The 16,663-nt window shown below is 43.1% G+C and overlaps 1 protein-coding gene across 1 annotated transcript; it reads right to left on the bottom strand.

Annotated features, from left to right (window-relative positions):
• Positions 1-12,648: 12,648 nt before the first annotated feature.
• On the bottom strand, positions 12,649-16,420 carry LOC135230526 (serine/threonine-protein kinase MARK2-like). Its single transcript, XM_064279885.1, has one exon. It carries the CDS (start codon positions 14,677-14,679, stop codon positions 12,649-12,651), a length of 2,031 nt encoding a protein of 676 aa, XP_064135955.1. The 5' UTR covers positions 14,680-16,420.
• Between the last annotated feature and the right edge of the window lie 243 nt (positions 16,421-16,663).

The following is a 16,663-nucleotide window of genomic DNA, read 5'->3' as shown; positions in this document are numbered from 1 at the left end:
CCCCTGATAGAGGAGCATCTCAGGTGCAGGGACACTGGGTCCAAAGGATGCGCTTCGCTCCTGTTGCTGCTTTATTGGTGGCGTGAGGTCCCCAAATCTCTGCTTGCTTCCCTTTCCTTTTTATCTCTTGAGACATAAGAGGTGGTACAGACCACACCCCAGGGTAACTTCTTTTACATTGGATCTGGGACGTGACCTGGGTAAGGGTGGCGTTACCATCCTATCCTAATCTTGTTTAACATAAAATTACAATCCCAGAATAGAGGAGGAGCACAGGATACGGGGAATCATGACCCAGCTAATGCGATACACACATTTTGGGGGGAGGATATAATTTATTCCATGAGGCCTACCTAAGATTCCTCATGCAATTATGCCCAAAAATAAGTGGCCTGAGGAGGACCAGGAGTCAGGGCAGAAGAGGAGTAGCACAACAACACACCTGTCAGCTCTCTACCCATCCTGGAGAGAAAGAAGGCCAGTCCTGTGCCCTGTGTGGACAGCAACGTCTCCATCAACAAACAGGAAAGTGGGAATTCGACACCTTTAGTGAAGACCAGCCTTGGCCAGGGCAACATCCACAATGCTTTGGATAGTCTATCTGACTCAGTTTCAGGGGCCTCCATGGCATCTGCTTGTACCTCAGTCTCCCTAGCCCAGTCCTACCTGCAACACGAATCCAGGACAGACTCGGTGCAGCCCAACCAGGACTCTGGAGTGTGCTCCAGGGTGAGCAAAAGTGACGTGGTGCAGTTTAGAACATCTTCCCAGTGTGTCTGTGAGGCTTCCTCTTCATCGCACACCATCAGCAGCAGCGGTGGAGCCCAGAGGGAACTGGTTTCCTCCAGGGAGTGTCAAAACTAAGCTCCTTGCATGTGGACAAGCTGCAAGAGATTGCTGACCAGCCGAGTTTGCCTCAGATTGTGAGCCCAGCCTCTCCCTCTGTCAGCAGCCAGGGATGGCAGGGTTCCACTGAGATTTATTCAGTTTTATTTGCAGAAATACATGTCTTGTTTTGCCAGCTCAGCCTCACATTTTCTAACTCACTGTAAGTGGCTAGAAGGAAAAGGAAGAGGTATTGGGAATGATGTAGAAATTGATAATGGGGGTCCATTGATTCAGCTGGAGAATAAATTGGGAAAATGACTTTGGACAGCCTTAAGTGATTGGAAGTCAATATATGAAACGCCCCCACATCACTTTGGCAAGCTCTTGCTCTTTCTTAAGCTGCACTATATATTTTTCACAATATAAATCCTGTCAGCAATGTCTGCCCTTAGAAGTATTGGCCTATTTTCCTACTAATTATAATGCTCTCTCTCCCCCACCAGTACAAGCCCTTTTCCTGAGGCAAAAATGAATCCCACTAAGTGATCAAGGGCAGTGTTCACTAATCAGTGTATGCAAGGAAGACAATGTACATGGTATAAATTAGGTGGCCCAAAGCATGTCTGAAAAAATCAGGAACTGCAACTAGCTTTGAAGTTCTTCCCTAATCTAATCTTCTCATACTGTCAAAACACAAGGTTTTTTTTTATTTTTGATAATAGTCAATATTTGTATGTTGTATAGCAATTGTAAATCTGGCCGTGCCCACAGTAGTCAGTCATGGCTGCTGGGGGGTTATAGCAAAGAAATTTCATATGGAAAATGGATTTAATCCCATGGAGCTATCTAAGCACTCTTCATATGCGAGATTGTAACCAAATTGACAACTGCCTGCATCCAGTGTGTGCTAAGCCTACAAAATCCATTAATACAGAAATATTTGTTGGAAATTGATGCCGGATGTTACTCTCCTGGGGAATTCTTAAAAAATATAGATATCCCAACGTACAGGAGACAGAGTCAACCATGAAAATCTGAGAAGCAGAGTCAACTTGGGCAAAATTTATTGGAATGCTACCTCCAAGGCTACTAAAGTTATATAAATGAGTGTGCTAGAAAAATTTCTCCTAGGGTGGAGACGATAGGGCAGGTGGTCTCCCACTGAAAACATTAAACAGGTACAGAAAAGGATCCAATGTATAATAGAATTGATGCCTATTCTTGAAATACTTAGGCCCGCTTGAAAGTATTCTGTGTTGAGTTTCACATGGTCCAGGATCTAATTTGATGGCTAAACTACAGATCTTTTCACAGGGAAGAATATATATATATATTTTTTTAATCAGCCCAAATTTGCCTATGACGTTAGCCAGAGCACTGCACAAGATGATCAGTCTAACTCTGTTTAGCTTGCTGTGCTAACCTAATTTTAGTACAGAGTCCATAACTGCCCTCTCCTGGCTGACCTTTTCCTGAAACCACACATGTGACCCTAGTTCCTTAACCACTGACATCTATTAGCAATATCCAGAGGCTAGTCTCACATTAATATGTGCACAATGATGGGCTGAACCCATGACCTATCTGTTGACCCAGGTACTGAAAACACGGCAGAGAATTCCCAGCTTTTTTTGGCTATAAGATTAATGTGCTCCTACAAAAAAAAAAAAATTTTTCTTTTTTTTTGCTAAGACCACCTGGAATTGTGGTAAGCTACAGAAAGTCACCTGTAGAGGGAGATAGAAAACACAGGCACTAGAAAGAGCCTAGAGAAAAACCAGTTGCCATCCAGGGTATTCAGACCATGGCAACCCTAAGTGTGTCAGAGTACAACTGTGTTCCGGAGGGTTTTCAATGGCTGATTCTCAGGGAGATTCTTAGATATGACACCAAAATGTGAGCAACAAAAGAAAATATAGGTCAGTTGGAATTCAACAAAATGAAAACCGTTTGTGCATCAAAGAGCATGATCAAGAAAGTGAAAACCTACAGAATGGAAGAAAATTTTGGAAACTATCTGGGAAATAAGGGTACAATATCCAAAATACGTATAATATCTATACAGCTCATGACAGTCTCCAACAAAAAGGACAAACAACCCAATTTAAAAATGGGCAGAGAGCTCTTGTTCCCAGATCCTCCCATTTCAATTCCCTTGCCTCCTCCCAGAGGCACCTAAGGTGCTGTGACCCTGGCCCCAGGAGTCACTGCTCTTCTCCTCGCCCACCCTTCGGCCCCGCCCACTGTGCCCCGCCCCACCCCATCCCCTTCGGCCTCCATGGCCCCTCCCCCCGGGACACACTTAGGCAGCTTCTCAGGAGGAGGTGAGTGTGCCCCGGGACTAGCTCTGGAAGCGGAGCTGCCACTGCCTAGCCGCTCTGCTCCAGGAATGGTGCCTGAGGGCTCCCCGCGATTCAGGTCCGGTAACTCCTGTCCGCTTCTGAACGGTCTCTTCCTTCCCCTGCCCCTCGGTTCCTGTCTAAGGTTGCCTTTTATGCTCAGGGCTCGGAGCTTGTGGCAAATATACTGGTTTCACTTGTTTTTCAGGTCTTTGTTGTAAAGAGGGCTGGATAGAAGCATCTTCCTAGTCTGCCCTCTTAGCTCCACCCCCTAAGGTTTCTTTTTAATTTCTTGATAATGTCTGTTTTTGCCTTAGAACGTGTTTACTTCTTAAAGATTATTTTTACCTTTTTTATTGTTGTGAAATTATACAAACCATTTGCAATTCAGCATCTTCACGTACACAGTTCAGTAACACCAGTTATATCAATCATGTTGTGCAACTGTCACCAATATCCATTGCCAAATTTTCTATCCTATAAACACAAACTCAATGCTTCCTAAACAGTGATGGACAAAATTTGTAACTTGCACGTAATCCAATTTTTGTCTTGTTGTTTATGCTTTTTCTGTCGTATGTAAATACCCATTGCCAAATCCCTCTAATTTCTTCTATTTAAGAATCTTATGACTTTAGTTGTTATCTTTAGTTAGTTGACTGATCATTTTGAGTTATTTGTATGATGTGAGGTAGAAGTTGAGCTTCCTTTTCTTGCATGTGGAAATCCAGTTTTCTTTGTGCCATTTGTTGAAGAGACTCTTCTCATTGAATGGATTTGGCGTCCTTGTTGAAAATGAATTGACCAGATATGCTTGGGTTTATTCGTAGAGTTTGAATTCCATTCTGTTGGTCTATATGTCTATTCACATGCCGATAGCACACAGTTTGGATTACTGCAGCTTTGCAATTGTTTTGAAGTTGAGAAGTGTGAGTCATGTGACTTTGATCCGTGTGTTTGAAGATTATTTTGGATTCAGGGCCTCTAGCAAATCAAGGTGAACTTGAGGTTTGGCTTTTCCATTGGTGTAAAAATGGGTTTTACAATTTTCATCGGGATTACGTGGACTCTGCAGATAGATTTGGTAGAATTGCCGTTTTGACAATATTAAGTCCTCCATTGCATGAAACCGGTATTCCTTTCCGTTTATTTAGGTCTTCTTGAATTTCTTTCAGCAGTATTTTGTAGTTTTCAGTGTATAAGCTTTTGACTGCTAAGTTCAATTTATTCGTCAGTATTTTCTTTTTTAGATGCTATTGGAAAAAGAGTGATGTTCTAGATTTCCGTTTTAATACGATTGTTTTGTTTTTTTGAGTGTATTTCCCTTGAAATTTGTTTCTTAGTTTTGTAGATACACATCTATCATGAAGTTTTGAAACTTTTCAGTTATCCTTTCTTCAGGTATGATTTTTGTCACTTTCTCCCCCTCTTCTCCTTTGGGGGTAGCAATGCTGGTTGTGTGGATTGTGTCTAGCAGATCTCATAGGCTTTGTTTACTTGTTTTTATTTTTTTTTTTGCTCTTGAGACTCAGTAATTTCAATATCCCTTTTTTCAAATTTGTTGATAGTTTCTTCTTCTTTCTGAAATGTTTGCATTCTCTAGTAAACTTTCATTTCAGTGGTTGCACTATTGAGCTGCTGAATTTTTGTTGGTTTCTTTTTATATTATCTCTTTATTAATGGCTTTCTTTCTTTATTAATAGCCTCATTTTCTTTCATAGTTTTCCTGATTTCCTTTAGATATTTCTCCATGTTTGGTTTTGGCTCTTTAGGCATATTTAAGACAGTCGTTTTGAAGTCTTTGTCTAGTAAGTCTGATGTGTGGACTGGAACGTTTTCTGTCAGTTTATTTTGTTCCTTTCAATGGAACAAATTTTCTTTTTCTTGTATGCGTTGTAATATTTTTTTTTTAAGTGGACATTTTAATATTATAAAGTGGTAACCTGGAAATCAGATTATGCACCTTTCCCTTTTAATGTTTTTCAATTAAATTCTTGAAGGTTATTTTACTGTATTTGTTTAGTGACTTTTTGGAATGAATGTATTCTTGTTTATAGGTGGTCACTGAAACATCTGTTGTTTAGCTTGTGTTCAGCTAGAGTTTTCTTTTCACACTTTACGTTTATCACTGCACACTCTTCTTGCTTGCGTGGTTTCTGGGGAGGTCTGGTGAATTCTAATCCTCATTCCTTTATAGGTATAGTGTTTTTGTTTCCTCTTGTTTATGTAAGTTTTTCCTCTTTGTGTAATTATCTGCACTTTCAATATCCTATTCCCAGATTTAGATGTTTTGGTATTTATCCTGCTTAGTGTTCTATGGGCTCCTCGATCTGTGATTTGGTGTCTGGCAACAGTTTTAGATAATACTGTGCCATTAAAACTTTAAATATTTCCTGTGTTCCTTTTTCTCTTCTGCTTCTGGTATTCCTTCTATGCATCTGTTAGACTTTTTGGGATTGTCCCCCATTTCTTATTCTCTTTCACTCTTTTTTCTTTTCAATTTGACAAGTTTCCACTGACAAATGTTCAACCTTACTGATTCTTTGCTTAAACATGTGCAACCTACTGATAAGCCAATCGGTGCCGTTTTTCATTTGTTACTGTGTTTTTCATTTCTGATATTTTTTTGAGTATTTCTTTGAGTTTCAGTCTGTTCATTTTCATTACCCTTTTATTGTTGCATGTTGTCCACTTTTTACCCAGAGCCCTTATCATATTATCATAGCTATTTTAATTTCCTGGTCTAATATTTCTAACAAAGGTGTCGTATCTGAGCCTTGTCCTGTTGTTTACCCAGTCTGTTCAGTCTGTGTGTGTTTCCACGTTTTTGTCAAGCCTATGCTTGATGAGGACTTCCTGGTGGCGTAGTGGTTAACTGCTACGGGTGCTAACTAATGGGTTGGCTATTCGAATCCGCCAAGCGCTCCTTGAAATCTCTATTGGGCAGTTCTGCTCTGTCCTATAGGGTACTATGTGTCGGAATCAACTCGACGGCACTGGGTTTTCTTTCTTTTTTTTTTTTTTGTGTATGTTTGATGAGGACTGAAGGTAGGCAGTTTTCCCCCTATGTGGCATGTTAGATGGTGTTTGGTATTTCCCCTTCCTCAAGTCTATCAGGCTCTAAAAATTGGAAGTTGGTTAGGTTGGTTGAAAGGGTGGTAGAACCATTTCCTTTAAGGGTAGACCGTTGTCAAGAACACAGTAGTGTTTGCAGTTGGTTACTTTTTTTTTCCAACTGGAATTATGAGAGACTTTTTCTTACAGTTTGACAGTGAAAACCTAGTGAGTCTCCTTTATGAGAAATTCCCCGAAGTGTGAAGGTACCATAAGGCTAAAAAACTAGGCCCTGTGAAATTTCTATCTCTCAGTTTCCAGGGATTAGTCAATTAGCAATGAAGTAAGGAGCCCTAGTGGCATAATAGTTAAGCACATGGCTGCTAACCAACAGGGTGTTGATTAAAACCAGCCAGCAACTCCATAGAAGAAAATACTTGGCTGTTTGCTTCCATAACGTTTCCAGCCTAGAGAATCCTATGGGGGTGTTCTACTCTGTCACATTGCGCTGCTATGAGTTGGAATCAACTCATTGGCACCTAATAACATATGATTCTAGGTCAGGAGGTGGAAGTAACGGTGGTGGCATTCTCTGTTCCCAGTAAGCAGGGATTCTTTGTAGTAGTGCATGTGTATCTCCAGCTTCTGGGATAGCAGATTGCTCTGTGAGTTCAGATCTGTGACAGAGCTAAGAAGAGTTGTTTCTTTTCAGGTTTTTCTTATTGTGAGCATGCAAGGGACATCCAAGTTCCTTTTATAGTGGAATGGAAAATGGAAATTCCCATCTAGTGTTTTTAGAGTGATTTTGAAATGAGAGGAGCTAAAAATACATAGAAAAAAGAAAGAAACAAAAAATCAAAACAAAACCCACAAATACTTCTCCCAGTCTGTGCAGATTGGCTGTGTGCTGGGGCACTCCTGAAATACTTATAGAGTGAGAAAAAGTGTAGGTCTTTCTCAGGTAGTTTCTGAACAGAAATTTTGCTCTAGGTATTTGTAGCCTGCTAAATTTCCCCAAACACACAGTTGCTTTTGAATATCCTGATTTTCCAAAGAAGTACTTCCCAGTTTTGGCTTTTAGGCCTTAGGCTATCTATCGTATGTTTTGAGCATACTGTTTAGCCTCAGCCCTCTATGGGCTGTTAGTTCCTCTTGCAATCTTTCCTTATAAATGCCTGCCACCTTAGCAGCCTGGGTCGTAAGTTAGGTCAAAGAGACAAGGTCCTTGCATTAGTCCTTCAGGCATCCCCCAGAAAGATTAGAAGAGACACACACAATGATTTTCTGTACTCTAACTGGAGCCAGGAACAGGGTCCCACCCTGGGATCAGAAGCAAGTGCTGCTACTATAAGATGACCACTGAGTTGGGGAAGAGATGGGGCAAGGGCAAGAAAAGAGACCACAAAGTTGCCTTACCTTTTTGAAGCCATCTTTTCCTTGATTCAGCATTTGCTGTGTTGATGTCAACTGTTGACTCTTTTCAGGATACTCACAGGGTAGCAACACCTTCTAGGTTTCTTTTCCCCCTTTGGTGGGGTGAGAGCTTCATATAACCTATCTCAGGGTCTTGCTGAACTTACCCACTTGATTGATTTTAACATTGCCCTTTGGTAGGGCTCTGAATGAGAGACTGGAACTCAGTAGGCCAGAATCCAAACGTGGCCACTTTCAGAGCCAGGATCACTGACAAGATCCAGCAGAGCTCTTCCAACCTCCACAGACTAACCCCCAAAATAAAACTGTTTTTTGTCACTTTTTCATTTTCTTATTTTGTATTTTTTTTCTAGTTTTTATATGCTTTTTCTCATCTTTTTCTCCTTTAATTAAGTTTTTATTTGCATGTTACTAGTTGCTGTTGAGTAGATAACAGTTCGCAGCAACACCAAACGTGCAAAGTAGAACTGTTTCACAGGGTTTTGAAGGTTGTGACCTTTCAGAGTCAGTTACGAGGCCTTACTTTGGAGATGCCACTGGGTGGGTTTGAACTACTAACCTTTTGGCTTGTCATGCAGGGCTTAAGAATTTGTGCCACCCAGGGGCCTAGTTTTTATTTAGTCATCAGTTTTTACCACTTTGAATCCTGTGTTGGGACCCATTGGCCCTAAGCTAAGTAAGACTTGACCCAAGTCCGAGATGATGCAGAGGCCTCTTGGCCATTTCTTCTGAGGAGGAGACCCATGTGTAAGACTACCAAATGCTCGAAAACCTCTGCAAAGGTACCTTCACCAAGGTGAAGTTGGCTAAAGCTCTCCTCACTGGGAATAAGGTAAGATCATTAGGGAGACCCAGCAACCTCCTGCAGCATTCATGGACTATCCTGAGAGGTAAAAATTATGAAGGCTTTCAATTATACCTTTTCTTTATTCTGCCCTAGAAGTCTTCCAGGGAGAAGAGTACGACGGACTTCCCAGTGGATGTGTGGAGCCTGGGAGTCATCTTGTATTTGTTGGTGAGTGAATCCCTGCCTTTTGGTGGAAATGCCTTCATGGAGCTGTGGGAGTGTTTACTGTGAAATTGTTTGAAGTCATCAAGAATGAGAACACACTCCACATAGTGATGGAATAAGTAAGTGGAGGGGAGGTGTTTCATCATGCAAGGGCTCATGGCAGGATGAGGGACAAAGGGGCTCAAGCCACCAAATTCTGCCAGATAGTGTCAGCGGTGCAGGATTGTCATAACAAGTGTATGGTTCAGAGGGCCCTGAAAAGAGAAAACCTACTATTAGATAAGAAAATGAGCAGCAAACTTTCAGGTCTTGACCTTGGAAATGAATTCAGCCTGGGCAACAAGCTGTATACCTCCTGTGGCAGTTTCCCTTCCTTTATTCTGCCATAGAACTCTTCAGGGAGAAAAGTATGACAGACCCCCCCTAGTGGATGTGTTGAGCCTGGGAGTCATTTTGTATTTGTTGGTAGGTGGATCCCTGCCTTTTGTTGGAAATACCTTCATGATACTATGGCAGGAGGTAGTGAAGGGACTTTCCCTTCCATATGACTATGCAGTATGAATACCTGCTGAGCAAAATTTTCATTCATGACCCTAGTGAGAGAGGTACTTCAGAGGCAATTCTGACACATCTGTGGATGATGGTGGGTCATGAGGAACAAAAGCTGTATGTGGAGCCACACCCAGATTACAGTGACCCTCAGTGGATTGAGGTGATGTGTTACACATGGTGAGAGATTCAGTGCTTATTGATGATGCCAAAGTACAGTGTTGTGATAGTCATCTATTTGCTCCTGGTCGTAAAACACCTGAGACAGAGGGCCATAGCAGCCTGCAGTGGATGTTCATCCCATGGTGTACAGTGTACCCTCTTGTGCTAACCCAAGCAGAGGAGGTAGAGCGAGGCTGCCATTCCAGCTCTCTTAGTCTTCTAGCGTTGCTGTAATAGAAATACCACAAGTGGATGGCTTTAACAAAGAGAAATTAATTTCTTCACAATATAGTAGGCTGAAAGTCCAAATTCAGGGTGTCAGCTCCAGGGGAAGGCTTTCTTTCTCTGTCGGTCTTCTCATCAATTTTCCCCTGATAGAGGAGCATCTCAGGTGCAGGGACACTAGGTCCAAAGCATGAGCTTCGCTCCTGTTCCTGCTTTATTAGGGGTATGAGGTCCCCAACTCTCTGCTTGCTTCCCTTTCCTTTTTATCTCTTGAGACATAAGGGGTGGTACAGAGCACACCCCAGGGTAACTGCTTTTACATTGGATGAGGGGTGTGACCTGGGTAAGGATGGCGTTACCATCCCATCCTAATCCTCTTTAACATAAAATTACAATCTCAGAATGGAGGACAGTCACAAGATACAGGGAATCATAACCCAGCTAAAGTGATGCACACTTTTTTGGGGGCACATAATTTAGTCCATGAGGCATACCTAAAATTCCTCTTGCACTTATGCCAAAAAATATGCGGCCTGAGGAGGACCAGGGGTCAGGGCAGAAGAGCAGAAGCATAAGAACAGCCCACCCTGGAGAGAAAGAAGGCCAGTCCTGTGCCCTCTGTGAACAGCAACGTTTTCACAAACAAACACGGAATTGACCATTCCACAAATTAAGTGAAGACCACCTTGGCCAGGGCAACATCCACAATGCTTTGGATAGTCTATCTGATTCAGGATCAGGGGCCTCCATGGCATCTACCTGTACCTCAGTCTCTCCACCCCAGTCCTACATATACCACGAATCCAGGACAGACTCGGTGCAGCCCAACCAGGACTCTGGAGTGTGCTCCAGGGTGAGCAACAGTGACGTGCTGCAGTTTAGAACATCTTCCCAGTGTGTCTGTGAGGCTTCCTCCTCATCCCACACCATGAGCAGCAGTGGTGGAGCTCAGAAGGAACTGGTTTCCTCCAGGGAGTGTGAAAACTAAGCTCTTTGCATGCTGAGAAGCTGCAAGAGATTCCTGACCAGCCGAGTTTGCCTCAGATTGTGAGCCCAGCCTCTCCCTGTGTCAGCAGCCAGGGATGGCAGGGGGCCACTGAGATTTATTCAGTGTTATTTGCAGGATTACATGTCTTGGTTTGCCAGCTCAGCCCCACATATTTCTAACTCACTACAAGTAGTAAGAAGGAAAAGGAGGAGATATTGGGAATGATGAAGAATTTGTTAATGGGGGTCCATCCATTTAGCAGGACAATAAATTGAGAAATGACTCTGGACAGGCTTAAGTGATTGGAACTCAGTATTTGGAGCGCCCCCGCATCACTTTGGCAAGCTCTTGCTCTTTCTTAAGCTGCGCTACATATTTTTCACAATGTAAATCCTGTCAACCATAGGCCCTTAGAAGTATTGACTTATTTTCCTACTAATTATAATGCTCTCTCTCCCCGACCAGTACAAGCCCTTTTCCTGAGGCAGAAATGAATCCCACTAACTAAGTGATCAAGGGCAGTGGTCACTAATCAGTACATGCAAGGAAGATAAAGTATATGGTATAAATTAGGTGGACCAAAGCATGTCTCAAAAAATCAGGAACTATAACTAGCTTGGAAGTTCTTCCCTAATGTAACCTTCTCACACTGTCAAAACACAAGTTTCTTTTTTTTTTTTTTAAATAACACTCAGTATTTTGTATGTCCTATAGGAATTGTAATTGTGGCTGTGCCCCCAGTAATCAGGCATGGCTGCTGGGGGGTTATAGCAAAGCAATTTCTTATGGAAAGTGGATTTAATCCCATGGAGCTATCTAAGCACTCTTCACGTGGGAGAGTCTAACCAAATTGACAACTACCTGCTTCCAGTGTGTGCTAGGCCTACCAAAACCATTAATACGGAAATATTTGTTGGAAACTGATACCCAGTGTTAAAAAATATAGACATGTCACTGTACAGGAGACAGAGCCAACCATGAAAAGCTGAGAAGCAAGGTCAATTTGGGCAAAATTTATTGGCATGCCACCTCCAAAGCTACTAAAGTTCTATAAATGGGTGTGCTAGAAAAATTTCTCCTAGGGTGGAGACGATAGGGCAGGTGGTCTCCCTCTGCAAACAATAAACAGGTTCAGAAAAGGATCCAATGTATAATAGAATTGATGCCTATTCTTGAAATACTTAGGCCCACTTGAAAGTCTTCCATGTTGAGTTTCGCATGGCCCAGGATCTAATTTGATGGCTAAACTCCAGATTTTTTCACAAGGAAGAACATATGATGTCATTCCACAACTCGCCTGGTCTTCGGTCATTAGTGTTCAGTCAGTGAATGTATTCTTGAGATGGTCTCTAAATTCAGGTGGGACAAGCTCAAGGTCATACTTTGGCTCTTGTGGACTTGGTCTGATTTTCTTCAGCTTCAAGATGTTTCAGAAATAGACTGGAGGCCTTTCTTTGAAGTCATCTGTGTGTGGAGTTAAACCGACAACTTTCTGGTTTGCTGTTCAGTGCATCCCAAGGGACTCCAGAGAGATCTCGATGGCCGTGTTAGTGAATCAAGTGGCTTTCCCTATTACAAGCTTTCCTTTGTCTGTCTGAACGGATGAATTTGGGAGTGTTTGTTTTGTTTTCATGAATTCTTTGCTTCATGTTTGCTGCAGCGGATCTGTAGGAATCTGAGAGCAAAGACGAGGTGGAAGTGCTTAAACCTGGAGAGGCCAAGCTGTTGTCGCTGAAGTTTATGTGGAGGAACCAGCTCCATGGAGCCCAACGAGATGATGTGGAAGATCTGCCAAGTGTGCGATGCCAACAGCTGCGAGTGGGATGTCTCCCGGGCATATGTGTTGCTGTGCACACGTGACGTGCAGGCCAAGAGGACTTTGTGCAGTGGAGGATGAAGGTATGCACACTGCCTTGATGATTGCTCAACAGGGTTCAAGTGAAGTGAATTTCGGGCACCTTTTTTAGGTGGGTTTTCTGAACATTGCCTTCAAAATTACAAAGGAGCTTAAACCTTGGAACTCCTGTTTTCTCTCAGGCAGCTCTGCTGCCCCCATTTTAAAGTGCAAGGTCCCTGGTGATTTTTGAGACAATGCTATTAAAGGCCTCAGAGGTCCCTGAAATTCTCTTCACTTTCACCCCATTGAGAGTCCTCCGAGGCAGGGTGCACACCTCCATCCTCCACTGAGTGAAGTCCTGTTGTCCTGGTGTGCCATTCATACACAGCAGTGTGTATTTGTGGGTGAGATCCCAGTCACAGCCATTGGCATCCAACACTTGACAGATCTCCTGCAGCATCTCGTCGGGCTCCAAGGAACTGGTGATCTTCATCCTCCAGGTAAATTTGAGAGAGCGTGGTTTGGCCTGTTGAGGTTTGATCATTTGTGCAGCTTTGCTGTCCGATGCTTTGTGGTCCTTTTTGTCATATGTAAAACAAAGGCATCTTCTCATGAGCTTAAAGAACCTCCCAGTGGCCTGCTTCCAGCCCTGGCTGCTGACAGAGGAAGAGGCTGGACTCACAGTCTGGGGCAAACTCGGCTGGTCAGGTAACTCATGCACTTGCTCCTCAGAGGAAGAGGCTAGACTCACAGTCTGGGGCAAACTCGGCTGGTCAGGTAACTCATGCACCTGCTCCTCATTTACGGAGCTTAGTTTTGACATTCCCTGAGTAAAACTGGTTTTCTCCGGTGCCTCGGCACTCTCGTTGATGGTGTAGGCTGAGGAGGAAGGCACAGAAACACACTGGGGTGGTGTGATGGGCTGTGGCACCTCACTGTTTCTCACCTTGGCATACAGGTCAGAGTCCTGGTTGGGCTGTGCCCAGGCTGTGGTAGATTGCTGCCGCAGGTGGGCCAGGGCCAGGGAGAATGATGGAGAAGTAGACACCATGGAGGTCCCCATCCCTCCCTCAGAGAGAGTGTTCAAAGCATCGCGGATGTAGTAACCAAAGGTGGGAATGGTGGGCTCGGTGTAACTACGCTGTTTGGGTTTAGGACAGACGGTAGGAGGCACTTCATGGGATGAGGAAGGAGTGTGGCTATCGGTGCAATGGGCTTCAGCCTGGGGTTCCAGGGTGCTGGTGTGGCTGTCAATGTCATATGTGTCGTGATGCAGGATCAGATAGGTGGCGTTCGCGTCATTGTAATTGTGGTTCAACAGTGAGTCATGAATGTCTTCCTGCACGTAACCCGTGTTCACCGTCACCTCAGTGTGCCAGTGGTTATCGTAGTCTGGGAGTGGCTGCACATAGAGCTTTTGTTTTTCTTCATGGCTCACCTTCATCCATAGATGTGCTAGGATGTCCTCTAATGTGGCTCTCTTTCTTGGGTCACGAATGAAAATTTTACTGAGCAGGTGTTGACACTGGCTAGACATGTGGAAGGGAACGTGATATTGTCCCTGCAGCACCTGCTCTCGCAGCTTCGTCAAGGTCTTCCCACGAAAAGGCAGAGATCCAGTTACCATGAAGTATAGGATGACTCCCAGGCTCCACACATCCACTGGGGGTCCGTCATACTTTTCTCCCTGAAGGAGTTCTGGGGCAGAATAAGGGGGAGTGCCACAGAAGGTATCCAGCTTGCTCCCTGGGGTGAATTCAGTTCCTAAACCAAAGTCTGCAAGTTTGATGTTCATTCGCTTGTCCAATAGTAGGTTTTCTGTTTTCAGATCCCTGTGAACAATACCCTTGTCGTGGCAGTACTTCACCGCTGACACTATTTGTTGGAATTTCGTTTGGGCCTCTTTTTCGCTCATGAAGCCATGATTCACTAGGTGGTAAAAGAGGTCCCTTCCACTTGCATACTCCATCACTATATAGAGGGCGTGCTCATTCTCTATGACTTCAAACAGCTTTACAATATTTGGATGATGGAGATCCTTCATAATTTCTATCTCTCTGTATAGTCTGTGGAGGTCGGAGGACGTGTGCTGGATCTTGTCAATTATTTTAATGGCTACCTCTTGGCCGGTGATGATGTGCTGGGCCAGCTTGACCTTGGCAGATGCCCCCTTGCCGATGGTTCTGAGGAGGTGGTAGCGTCCCACATGAGTTTCCTCCACAGCAGAGAAGGCTAAGTGGCTCTGCAGCATGTTGGCTATGGTGCGAAGGCGTAGCGGGCTTTGGGATAAGAGGTGCCCTGGTGGTAGGATTAAAAACTTAAAAACCCAAAACCCTAAAAAGTGGTGACTAAAAACTTAATGAAATATGGAAAAAATGAGAAAAAGTTAAAATATAATCAAAAAGGTAAAATGAGAAAAGAGGAAGTAAAATTTTAAAAACTGATAAAAATAAGATAAATTGTATATATAAACAAAACAAGAAATCAATGAGAAAGATTCAAAAAAGGAATAAATAACATGAGGATAAGAAAAAATACAAAATAAAACAATACTAGTAAGATGATAAAAAAATTAACAAGTACATAGAAAAAAAGAAAAATTGAGGATGTAAAGGAAGAATAAAATGAAAAACGAATGAATGCAAATGAGGAAAAACAAAGAGAAAATAAGAATAGCTGGCGAGGAAATAGAAAAACCACAATTGAAAGAGAAAACAAGCCAAGTTTGGTCACGATGTCTCAGGTCACTGAAAGAGCTTCCTGAGCCAGAAAGACCACAAACCTAGGTTTCCAGGGACTTATATAGGGGCTTGGAGTTCCAAAGAATTGGCTCCTTATGAGGTCACCACAAGAAATGGACCAATAAAAACGGGGGGTAATTGACTGTGCTTTTTGCTCTCAGGGATTCTTTACTCATTTTTTTTAGAAGAAAAATGTGTGTGTGTGTGTGTGTGTGTGTGTGTGTAGAGCGAGAATTCCACAGAGCTTTTCTTTCCTTTTTATTGATCTTCATGTTATTTTTTTTATTGTGTTGCAAATATACATAATAAAACACGCCATTTCAACAATTTCTACATGTGCATTTGTTACATTGCTTATATTCAAGCTGTGCAAGCATTTCATGGTTTATGTTCCAAATCATTCCACTACCTTTCACATCAACTCAATGATCCTAATCAAAAACTCTTCCTTCCCCCTCCCTGTCACCCCTGGTAACCACTAATAAGCTTTGCTTTGTGTATATTTGCTTCTGCCCTATAAGTGAGATCAGAATGCATCTCTCCTTTTCTGACTGACTGACTTTTCTCAGCTTGGTGTTTTCAGGCTTCATCCATGTTGTCGTATGCATCAAGACTTCATTTTTGGGAGTGTGTGTAATATTCCATTGGAAGTCCCTGGCTTGCACCAACAGTTAATTGCTCATCTACTAGTTTGGGGGTTCAAACCCACCCAGAGACTTCTCAGAAGACAGGCCCGGTGATCTGCTTCTGAAAGGTCACAGCCTTGAAAACCTTGTGGAGCAGTTCTACTCCATTGTGTGTACGTACCAAAGTTTGTGTATCCATTCACCTGCCGATGGACATTTTGGCTGTGTTCATCTTTTGCTTCTTGTGAAAAGTGCTGCAGTGAACAGTTGTATATAGATTTCCGCTTGCGTTCCTGCCTTGCATAGTGGCTGTTGTTGTTATTAGATGCTGTCGAGTTGATTCTGACTCATAGCGACCCTAGGTACAACACAACAAAACACTTCTGGGTCCTGCCCCATCATCAGAATTGTTGCTGTGTTTGAGCCCATTGTTGCAGCCACTGTGTCAGTCTGTCTTGTCAAGGTCTTCCTCTTTCTCCCTAACCCTCTACTTCACTAAGTGTCTTAGTTACCTAGTGCTGCTATAACAGCAATACCACAAGTGGATGGCTTTAACAAAGAGAAATTTATTCTCTTCCAGTCTACAAGGCTACAAGTCCAAACTCAGGGTGCCAACTCCCAGGGAATTCTTTCTATCTTTGTTGTTTCTGGGAGAAGGTCCTTGTCATCAATCATTTTCTCCTGGCCTAGGAGCTTCTCAGCACAATGACCGTAGGTCCAAAGAATGTGCTCTGCTCCTGGCACATCTTTCTTGGTGGCATGAGGTACTTATATCTCTCTGATTACATTTCTCTCCTTTTATCTCTTGGAAGATAAAAGGTGATAGAGGTCACACCCCAGGGAACCTCCCCTTCCATCGGATCTGGGC

Source organism: Loxodonta africana, chromosome 3 (genome assembly GCF_030014295.1).
Source record: "Loxodonta africana isolate mLoxAfr1 chromosome 3, mLoxAfr1.hap2, whole genome shotgun sequence".
Classification (NCBI taxonomy): domain Eukaryota; kingdom Metazoa; phylum Chordata; class Mammalia; order Proboscidea; family Elephantidae; genus Loxodonta; species Loxodonta africana.
Note: the sequence above shows the minus strand (reverse complement) of the source record. Positions and strands in the feature narration are given on the sequence as shown.

Bases quoted from the DNA above. Each gene is read 5' to 3' on its own strand.
- LOC135230526 (XM_064279885.1), bottom strand. From the start codon at position 14,679: ATGCTGCAGAGCCACTTAGCCTTCTCTGCTGTGGAGGAAACTCATGTG.